The 11,682-nt window shown below is 39.9% G+C and overlaps 1 protein-coding gene across 1 annotated transcript in view; it reads left to right on the top strand.

Moving 5' to 3' along the window:
• LOC124259600 (protein dachsous-like) overlaps positions 1-11,285 on the top strand; it is a 32,293-nt gene extending 21,008 nt beyond the window's left edge. Inside the window, exons 14-20 of the mRNA XM_046693758.1 lie at positions 5,482-5,617; positions 6,343-6,467; positions 7,207-7,331; positions 8,027-8,200; positions 8,737-8,902; positions 9,769-9,818; positions 10,696-11,285. Of these exons, the coding sequence (XP_046549714.1) occupies positions 5,482-5,617; positions 6,343-6,467; positions 7,207-7,331; positions 8,027-8,200; positions 8,737-8,902; positions 9,769-9,818; positions 10,696-10,774 (855 nt within the window). The 3' untranslated portion in view covers positions 10,775-11,285. The remainder of the gene's footprint in view (positions 1-5,481; positions 5,618-6,342; positions 6,468-7,206; positions 7,332-8,026; positions 8,201-8,736; positions 8,903-9,768; positions 9,819-10,695) is intronic.
• The last annotated feature ends 397 nt before the right edge of the window (positions 11,286-11,682 follow it).

Here is an 11,682-nt window from a genome sequence, read left to right on the forward strand (position 1 = left end):
ACAGGATCTGGTAATGTTGTCAGGCTCGCTGACTGGGTTGACACATGTCATCGTATCTCAATTGCACAGATTGATGTTCATGCTGTTGATCCCTGGATTGTCTGGTCCAGACACGATTATTTACAGACTGCCGCCATATAGATGGAATATTGCTGAATGCAGTGTAAAACTAAACTCACTCACTCACTCACTCATGTCAGAATCGGAGTCATCTACTGGCAACAAGTAAAATGTGTTCGGGCAACAATCATCTGCCATACAAAAAGACATGCCTATGTGCACACTATATCATTCTTTCTGCTGGCATGCTGACTTTTTGCATTTACACGATGTCAGTTCAACCTATCCACGGGGAGCAGGATCTCTCGACATCAGAATAGCTGACCATCACACATGCTCCAACCATGGTCAACTGGTGAAGGGATGTTCATGATTGGTTGCAGAGACTGTTTCCAAACATGGACTTGGTAGTTGACTCTTTCAATGTGATGTTTTAGACTGTTGGATGTTGGTGGGAGGTTTTCATTCAATATCTTGTGTCATCTACAGACATCACTGGATTATTTGGTACATGGATAGAACTCACAAACTGGCCACAAGATATAATGAGTGTTTCTTGAACATCCAAATTGTCATCCATTTGTTGTGTGAAGCTTCTCATCCCTGGGCTTTACATCCTTTTTGAATGTCAATGTCAATTGTGTCAATGTTTGTTGGTGATTTTCAGAGGACTTATGTAAGTCAATTCCCCATGTCGAACGTTCTACACGTTCTAAAATGGGACGGAGTAATAACGTACTTAAAATGAGATTGCCATACTAAGAACGGAATTGCCATACTACGAACGGAATCGCGGCGCTTCAATTTTACTGGGTATGTGTGAGGACGAAGTGCAGTCCGGCATCAATTGCAATACGTTTGTACACAGTTTCCACCTGGTCCATCCCGTTTGCAGAACTCTACTGAACTCTAGTTAGTCGTTATTCCAAGCAAATATGTTCAAAACAAAATGAATCGTACTGAAGAAACTTGTAGTACACGGTTCTAACAGTTTGCAGTTGGTTCTCATCACGTTCTACTCGTTGTTAGTATGTTTATGTAGTTCTCATGCAGTTCTTACTATGTCAACACTGTGTGCATTACGATATGACAAGGTAGGGTATATATACATGCGTTTTTAACATGGTCGTCATTTGGGATAGAGTTTCTATGAACAAGTTTGCAGCTGTTAGAAAATTGAATGCTGGTTTCCTGTAATTTTTATCGGAAGCAGAGCAAGAGTACAATGAGTTGGTAGAGCAAGAAAGAAGGGAAACACAAGAACTTGTTGGGTGAGGAACTGGCTTAAACCTGAGAGGTGAATAGCTGTGGGATATTATCATCAACTGATGGAGGAGCTCCGCCTTGATGATCATGAGCCCTTCTACAACTTCTTGAGAATCACCCCACCCATGTTTGATGAACTTCTTGAACGCATTGACCCCTTTATAAATTAGATGTTCACCCTTCTTCCTTGGAGGCATGGTGATGTCAATGTTTCTACCTTGAAACTGAGAACGGAATAAGAATGGGCAGGGTATTTATATAAATCGAACCAGGAAGTGATTGCTATTACGATTGCACACACTAGAAACGGAGTGAGAAAGTAGTGAGAATGGGAAGAAGTGCCTGAAAATGAGTTGGTTTAGAAGAATGAGTTAGAACGGGGTTGTGCGCATTAAGAACGAGATAGGTTTAGTTCAGAAGGGATATAAAGTGACTATGGACAGGATTGGACTGCTTGAAAACGTTGTCCACACGGGGTGAACGGGCAATTTTACCCACTCTAAACGTAACACCAACTGTCTGAGGACAGGGTAAAAACGAGACAGACGTACTGAGAACTGTTTATGATCAAACTAGCATTGTAATTTATACAAGTTACATGTTCTATCCCGTTCGAGGTCACTTTACAGTTATTGTTTGGACAGGGCAGGACGTCCTAAGAACTACATTGGCGTGACTCAGGCTTTACCAACAGGTAGCATGGCTGGACAAACAGAACACCATCGTTCGTTCATACATGCTACAAAACTAGACTTGTTGACAGGACTGCTGGTGTTTTTTTCCCCATTGTCTTGGCAGTGGTTTGTTTTTGCCAACACTCTTGACTTCTAGCGCCGTTGGCGATCCTCTTTTGATTTGCTCCCCTGCTTTGATTTACTCTTGTCTGGCATACCTGTCCCAAACAACATCAACTCTAATACAGTCTGTTCGATTCAGAACTGAAGTGAAGTTGTCCCAATGCATATCAGCCAAGTGTCCAAATGTGGAAGCAGCTCCCTTTCTGAACATTTGCAATTTTGCCATTCCATCAACTATATGAACTGGCAACATTCTCTCTTCTGCTAGTATAAGCAGCGAAGGACCAAAAGCTTTTAAAGTTCATTTAACAAACCGCTTTTGATGTTCTTTCTTAATGTTCCATCTGAATGGGCCATTGTAAAATGAACACTAGAAATGTCCATGTTCACATCAGGGTTGATGACAAATCCATTCAATCTTCCAAATGAATGATGTCTGCATCTTGTGAACATTGGAAGTGGAGTTGTTGTCCCAGAGGATATGATTCACAGCCTCTTGCATGTTAAACAGATTGGGGCAGAGCAAAGGGATAACATCATAAGTAGTCGATTGAACTCTTCCCAGGACAAACTTGTGGTCACCTTTACATCGACTGAACCTGAAAACCATTTCTACATTGATTCCAAAAAAAAGGATGTAAAGCCCAGGGATGAGAAGCTTCACACAACAAATGGATGACAATTTGGATGTTCAAGAAACACTCATTATATCTTGTGGCCAGTTTGTGAGTTCTATCCATGTACCAAATAATCCAGTGATGTCTGTAGATGACACAAGATATTGAATGAAAACCTCCCACCAACATCCAACAGTCTAAAACATCACATTGAAAGAGTCAACTACCAAGTCCATGTTTGGAAACAGTCTCTGCAACCAATCATGAACATCCCTTCACCAGTTGACCATGGTTGGAGCATTTGTGATGGTCAGCTTATCCTATTCTGATGTCGAGAGATCCTGCTCCCCGTGGATAGGTTGAACTGACATCGTGTAAATGCAAAAAGTCAGCATGCCAGCAGAAAGAATGATATAGTGTGCACATAGGCATGTCTTTTTGTATGGCAGATGATTGTTGCCCGAACACATTTTACTTGTTGCCAGTAGATGACTCCGATTCTGACATGAGTGAGTGAGTGAGTGAGTTTAGTTTTACACTGCATTCAGCAATATTCCATCTATATGGCGGCAGTCTGTAAATAATCGTGTCTGGACCAGACAATCCAGGGATCAACAGCATGAACATCAATCTGTGCAATTGAGATACGATGACATGTGTCAACCCAGTCAGCGAGCCTGACAACGTTACCAGATCCCGTTAGTTGCCTCTTACGACAAGCATGGGTTATTGAAAATCAATTCTAACCCGGATCTCTGCAGGTCCGATTGTGACATGAAGTAACATATGAAATGAAAGAAAGTGAAAAGGAGGGTTAATTGCAAGCTTATGGATGTATCAAAAGTGATTATTAAGAGTTATCTGATAGAACAATTTGAATACCTACAACCAAAGCTTAGACGTAGTTATCGGCCATGAAGCATAGTTTTCAAACACTTTTGGATAATGTTATTTCATCAAATATTTTAGGAATGTGCAGCTTTGAATGACCTTATCATTGAAATTTAGCTCTATTCCTATACTGTATTAAACATTAGACACCAAATGATTTGTTTGGATTTCATATCAGTACAAATTTAGTCCTCCACTAAGTATATGTAGTTAAACTACAATGGCGGCCATTTTGAATTCTGGGTAATATGTAAACATTCCTAATAACATGCCGTCACTCTAGAAGTAAAGAGAAAACAAAAACAACTTGTTTTAGTAACAAAAATAATGTTAACTGCCATTAAATAAATCACTCTGACACATTTCCATGAAAAGTCTGAGAAATGCCAATATACCCCTGTCTCAAAGAATAAGCTGTAAAACATTAAATTACCATGCTATGACCATACAAAATGACTTGTTTTGTGCCCAAGCCATCATTCTAGGAGAAACAAGTGTCAAAACACATCAAAAGTATCAACATTGGATGTAAATGGAAACATTCGGTGTACATTTTTATGTAGATTTAAGTGCTGAGAAGGCAAAACACGACAAAACAAAATGGCGGCCATAATGGCGGCCATTTTGATTTTTTTTACAAAACAAAATTATGTCAAATAATTTCTACATCCTTTAGCAGTGCACAGAAGTCAAAATGAAAGTGATCAGATTGATAGTAGTAAAACTATTAATGATTAACTTTGAGGTGTTGTCGGGCAGCAAACCAAATGTGACGAAAATGCCCCCAGACCCCCACCACATATAATGGCCTGTAAAAAAAACTGATACCACAATCTGAGAGTATTACAGGCCTTTTCATGAGCCCAAGACATCATACTAACTGAAAATAGTGTCAAACAAAATCAGTACTGGGGAGGCTACGAAATCCTATTTCTAGGCCCCTTTTGAGATTCTCCTCCTGGACTATATATTAATATCTGAAATCTTGTCGGACAACATTTCTCTCAAAATGGCCATAAATGTCAACGGTAACACTACAAAGATAATATATGCTCAGTAAATACTTTATATCAAATACCATGGGCGTAAATATAAGAAGTCAATGTGAAAGAATTAACCAGTCTCCACATCATCAGAACTTTTTTGGTGTAAATGGGAAAATAGCTGCGATAATTATATAAATTCATCGCAGAAAATAAGTGATGACACCAGGTGTTTGCCAAAAGGGTAAGCATATCCCGTCCTACCAGTAGCACTCGCCATTCACAAAATCTGCCAAGAAATAGCCGTAGCGTTTGGCTGACGTCGCACAGCTGTATTCCTGCCTGCGGCCTGTAAACAAACCAGACAATGAAGTGATCTATGGACGTGAGGGTCCAGCCAGAAAATTGTGAATTTAGTGTGGTATGAAGAACTGCGGAAATTGATTTGCTTATAAGCAAAGAATATCGTTTGAAACATAAATTTGATTTTATTTGTTGGGGGTCACTGTAAATGTCTCGGGACCAAACATCTCTTCAGTTCGGTTTTCTGCTTGTTTCCTTACAAAATAAATGTCCTTCGTTTTATTAGTTATTCGAAATAGAATCGGCATTCGGTTTGCAATTTGATTATTGCTTCTCGTCAGAGTCGACTAATTTGGTCATGCTCGTTGACATGCCTGGTTGCATGTCATCGTATCCGTACTACGTAGACCAATGCTAATCATAACTGTATCACCAGATTGTATGGTCCAGACTCGATTGCCTTACAGAATATTAATGTGCATGGTAGAAAAAAAACACACACTATATCCTTATCATGACCTCGTCAGTAATTTTCATATCTTGAAATGTCTTCTCGAATATCAGCTGATGGTAGGCGTGTCTGATGGCTCCAAACTCCAGGGTGTGTCCGTTTACCAGCTCACGAACCAAACCACGTCCGCCCTTGTTATCATAAATGTCACGCAGGTGGGAAACTCTCACGCTCCAATCTTTACACAAGGTAACGTTGTTCTTCATGTCTATTATATCGTTGTGACCTTAAAGGGAGGTGGGGTCTTTGTTGAACAAGCCAAGTACTAATCGGCGTATTTAAAGTTTCGCGTACGTTTTGACGTCATTGCTGGTTCGGTTACTGCTAATTATTAGAATCTAATTATCTGATCCTATTTTGACTTTTAGAACAAGCAAAGTTTGTGAATGTTTGTTTGAAAAGATATCATTCTGACAGCAAAAACACTTCAGCATCTCATTTAATATACTATCGAACACGGGGCGGTGGGTTAGCCTAGTGGTTAAAGCGCTCGCTCGTCACGCCGAAGACCCGGGTTCGAGTCCCCACATGGGTACAATGTGTGAAGCCCATTTCCGGTGTCCCCCCGCCGTGATATTGCTGGAATATTGCTAAAAGCGGCGTAAAACTAAACTTACTCTTTACTCACTGTGACCTTACGGTATAGCTCAGTATAGCCACCCTTTAGCCTTAGCTTACTGCAACGTATTTCATAATATGTCTGCATAGAAAACGTATTGAGATGAAATGTCATGAACATTTGACCAAAAGTGACCAATGTGTGGACAACAGATCAGAATCAAATAGAGTTGCATTTATTATTTTTTTTCTGGACATTGAATGGTTGTATGATAGAAATACTTATTAGATGTTTAATATATACTATACTACGTATTCGTTTAGCACATGTTGCATTATGTTTATTCCTTGTTTAGACATATATGGAGCAAACATCTCCTCAACATCCCGTCAGGACCAAACCATCCCTATCCCTGAGTTCAACGCAAATGACGGAGACGGCGACAACATTACATACTCCATTGTGTCCGGTAACGTCCGGGTATGTATTATCAAGCCACAAGAACCCCGAGATTATATTGAAACAATTGACTGTACTCTGGTGTATAGTTCAAGCTGTTAACAATCTGCGTGTATTTGCGTTAGATTACATGAATGAGTCTTACGCCACTTTTAGCAATAATCCAGCATATGACGGCAGGGACACAAGAAATGGACTTCACACATTGTACCCATGTGGGAAATCAAATTCCGGGGCTTGGGCGTGATGAGAGAACGCTTTAACCACTAGGCTACCTCACCGCTGCTTAGATGACACAAGATTTAGCTTTACGCCAGTTTGACGGTATTCCGATTATCCTACGCTGTGTAATCTTGGGGCGGTGGGGTAGCCTAGTGGTTAAAGCGTTCGCTCGTCACGCCGAAGACCCGGGTTCGATTCTCCACGTAGGTACAATGTGTTAAGCCCATTTCTGGTTGCTCCCGCCGTGATATTGCTGGAATATTGCTAAAAGCGGCGTAGTGCACTCACTCACTCACTGTGTAATCTTAATATGGGAGGAAGCCAGAAATGGTTCAATTCACAGGTATGGTGCTAACAAACTTGGAAATATAATTTGAGCAAACTGGGATTCGAACTGACGCCCTTAAAACCTTGATGTCCGACAAATGCAAACTGTGCATGCGATTTGATCCTCAAAATATCTTAAAAAACTGGTCTGTTATATAATGTTGGATATTTTGCCTGCATGTCATTTTATCGTGATCGTGTTACATTGCAGGATATATTCCACGTGGACAGAGTGTCTGGAGTTATCTCCATCCAGTATGACCTTGACAGTACAATTCCTCGTGTAATAAACCTCACTGTCGCAGCGGTGGACAGTGGATCTGTATCAAAATCTAGGTCTGTTATCCCTGGGAATATATTATAGTTCATCAAGCGCAAACTTCCTCCGTGGTCATATTCCCGGCTGTGTCATACCAGAAAACGTGGAAATATAGTATTCGTTTTCACTCTGCCTGGCTCTAGAAACGTAATGGGGTCAAACGGCTAACATTGTGTCTGAGTGAGGTATCAATGTTAAAGTACGGTCGTTTCAACTTACTGATCCAGTACCATTGAACCATCATATAACCTGTGAGGATCCATGTTAGAATTGTTTTCAGCAATCCATGCTTGTCGTAAAAGGCGACTAATGGGATCGGGTGGTCAGGCTCGTTTGACACACGTCATCGTATCTCAGTTTCGTATATCGATGGTCATGATGTTGATCACTCAATTGTGTGGTCTAGACTCGATTATTTACAGACCGGGACCATATAGCTTGAATATTGCTGTGCACAGCGTTTAACAAAATAACCGAGACTGAAATTGAACCATCATCTGCCTAATTTTAATTAGTGCAACAGCCCTAAACACGAGATTAAATCCCACCTCTCCTAACCTTGTGTAGTACAGTTATTTTTCCACACTATGTTTGTCACTGCCGGATCATGCTACTCTTTGTTCTCAACAGTCGTAATGCATGAGCCTAAGTTACAAGTTCCACTCATCACTGAACTCTGTTCAAGGTCTGTGTATTTTCTCTTTGTCTCCAGCACATGTGTAATCACAATCAGTCAGGTTGGCTCCGATACAAGAAATTGCTTCTCCTCAGATGAACTTAACAACCAGATCCAGACTGAGATAAACAAGGTGTATCCGTTTGTCGTTGGCGTGGTGGCTGGCCTGATGGTTGCTGCTGTTGTTGTAGCCATTGTGTTGGCTGTCAAGTAAGACATTGCTCGTGTTTCTCTTGTGGACAGTAAAATACTCTATCTCGTCAACAATGGTTTGATATCATGTTAACAATGGTTTGATATCATGTCAACAATGGTTTGATATCATGTCAACAAGGGTTTGATATCATGTCAACAAGGGTTTGATATCATGTCAACAATGTTTGATATCATGTCAACAATGGTTTGATATCTCGTCAACAATGGTTTGATATCATGTCAACAATGGTTTGATATCATGTCAACAATAATTTGATATCATGTCAACAATGGTTTGATATCAAATGGAAACGTATCCATCTGTTTAGTAAATCAAACTTAAATTACTTTAACCAATTCCTTCAAATGGTGGAAGTGTACTTTTAATGTCTAACTGAACACAAGTGCTTAATTTGTAAATGTAAACACATTATAATTACATACTTTTGTAAACATGTTTTCAATAAAGGTACTGATTCACCACGTATGGACATCAAAACATCATGCGGAAGGCAGCATCATAATCATAAGAATGTCTATTTCATATCCAGACTACGCATGTCCAGGAAGCTATTAAGTCAACTATACTGCACCAACACCGTGCTTTCATCCAAGGTGGATGACAATGGGCAGCGCATGCGCTATGCTAGATCAAGTGTTGACCGCGACTACCGAGAGGCACGGCCGTACACAAGCATTGCTGATCTGAGCGAAATAGTGAGTCATTAGCCTGTCCAACTAATGTAATGAAAGTGGCAAGTAATTCACCTGTGATGTGGATCGAATCAGAGTAATGAGTAACTCATCTGTAAAGCTAATCGGATAAAAGTAATACATACCTCACCTGTATAGAGTAATTAGAGTAATACTGTAAGTGTTTTACCAGCATAGCGTGTCAGATGAAAGTACTAAGTAATTCACTTGTATAACGGAAGACCCAAAGTTAGAAATAGTACATACGTACAGCTGATCTGTTGTGATGTGATGTGATGTGAAGTGTAATATTTGATGTGATGTGAAGTGTAATATCACATGTGAATCTGAACTGATAAATATACACACTTAATGTAATTCCCCTTTATCGCTGACCTAATCAATGTGTGAAAAAAACTTTGCAGCTGATCTAATCGAAGTTTTAAGACTTCGTAATTTACCTGTATATCTGATCGAATTAAGGTAATAAGCAGTTCACATGTATAACTGATCTGATCAGAAGTATAAAATTAAGGTAATCCCCATATTTAGCTGATCTAATCAACGTTTTACGTAATTCCCCTTTATAGCTGATCTATTCAAAGTTTTAAGTAATTCCCCTTTATGGCTGATCTAATCAAAGATTTAAGTAATTCACCTGTTTAGCTGATCTAAGTGAAGTTGTAAGCAGTTCACATGTATAGTTGATCTGATCAACGTAACTATTCAAAGTAATACGGAATTCAGACAGACAAACTACTGTGTCGATTTCAGTTAACGTAAGGTGCTCACATTTCTATTGAATCCACATCTCATTTGTTCCAGTTTTACATTGACGGTACTACCAACATACTCTCATGTCTATTGAAACCACTTCTCGTTTGTTCCAGTTTTACATTGAGGATGGTTCCCTGAGCAAGACGGGTACCACTCTGCGAAGGTAAGGTGGAAACACGCGGACAAAATAAAACCTTACATAAGTTGTCACCCAATGCATTATTGGGAATAATTAATCTATTTCATTATTTCGTTCAACTCACGTGATGAGGTAACAAACTTATGTCACCGTATTCATAGGAAAAGAAATGCCATTGTTTGATCTGTCCACCGAAATATTACTTTGTATGCCTATTAAGTCCTCTTCAACGACTTAACACTTCATCTGATTCCAATAGTTTAATTGTCCCCCGCCGCAACACGGAACGTGGAACTATGTATTCAGCGGCGTCTGTACGTCCGTCCGTCCGTACGTACGTCATCAACTGTTGTACCCAATGTCTTCAAGTATGTCGACAGCCTACATTGGGTGATTATGATGACACCAGTCATTTCAGGCATCTTGTATGTGACCCCCCTATAAAAACTTGTAAATGTGTTATAAATATTCCATTCTTTAGCGGCGGGGGACATTGCCATATTAGTGGCAAACACTTGTTTTACTTTGCATTACATAGCGCTGAGAAACTGTTCCGTGTTTTTTGTGTATACCTAGCTACTAATTATACTACAAAATGTCAATGTCAGAAAATATTCAGTCTCGATTATCGTCAGACACAGAGTTGTCTTAAAAAGCAAAACTGACGGACATAAAATAGATTTAAGAAGAATCAGTGATGTTTAACCGCCATCACCTCTTTTGAATTTGGCCCAAAACAGATTTGTCTTCAAAAGCAAACCAGTGACAGATATAAAATAGATTTAACAAGAATAAGTGATATCAAACCATCACTACCTCTTCTGCATTTGGCTATATTTATCACTTCCAGTGACATTATGAAATCGTATTAGATGTGCATACGTTCAACCCATTGTTGCAGTCACACGTACAGCGATGCTGACCCAGACTACGAGTCGATCCAGAACGACACATGTGGAAGATACAAGGGGCATCTGTAGTGTGTTCCAGTGTTCAGTCAAGACAATATCCATGTGTTGTGTGCGTGAGTTAAGGTTTACGCCGTTTTTAGCATTATTCCAGAAAACATCACGGCGGGGAACACCAGAAATGGGCTTCACACATTGTACCCATTTGGGAATCGAACCCGGGTCTTCGGCGTGACGAGCGAAAGCTTTAACCACTAGGCTACCCCACCGCCCCCATGTGTTGTGTGTGACATGTGTATGCATGACGTAACATTCCAGGGGGAGCCTGATAATGGTACACTACCCAATCTACCCAGGTACTCCAAGAAAGTATTTGGAGGGATTATGTCGGTATTGTGTATTGGTTATCTCCCTGAGGTGACATCTGCAAAGCCATGTTTGACTAACATCATTAGAATGTTAAACAAACATATGCCATGCACGTTAAACAGTTATAGGGTGCAATGGATGTGCAACATTTAAAACGACGCACTGATTAGCTTTGGGAGCCATAGGTCAAGCTTGATATAAATTCATAATGTCTTTATGTCTTTCGTCTTCATGACTTGCAATAGGTATATTCATTGCTTCTTGTCACAGGGGGTGTGGGTGGGGGTTAGTGGGGTGTAGTAAGTATCTCTGAAAATACACAGATCAATGAGAGGTTAGGGATGTTATCAGCAGAATTGACGTTATCACATTTTTCATTACCGTAGTCTACTTCGTTTATAACCTCGTAAGTGAAGCGCCGTCACTGAAGGAATGTAAAGGTCCAATCCATATCACACATACTTTGCCTCAAATTAACTTTTTAATAGGAGAGACATCTGACGTTAGATGTGACAAGAAAAGATCCTTGTCTAATTAAGTTAACAGATTAACATGATTTGTCGAGTGTACTACAACAAGTGCTGAAAGTTCAGAAAACGGGGAATTTTCTT

This window comes from Haliotis rubra, unplaced genomic scaffold (assembly GCF_003918875.1).
Source record: "Haliotis rubra isolate DU_JTF1 unplaced genomic scaffold, ASM391887v1 Scf73, whole genome shotgun sequence".
NCBI lineage: Eukaryota > Metazoa > Mollusca > Gastropoda > Lepetellida > Haliotidae > Haliotis > Haliotis rubra.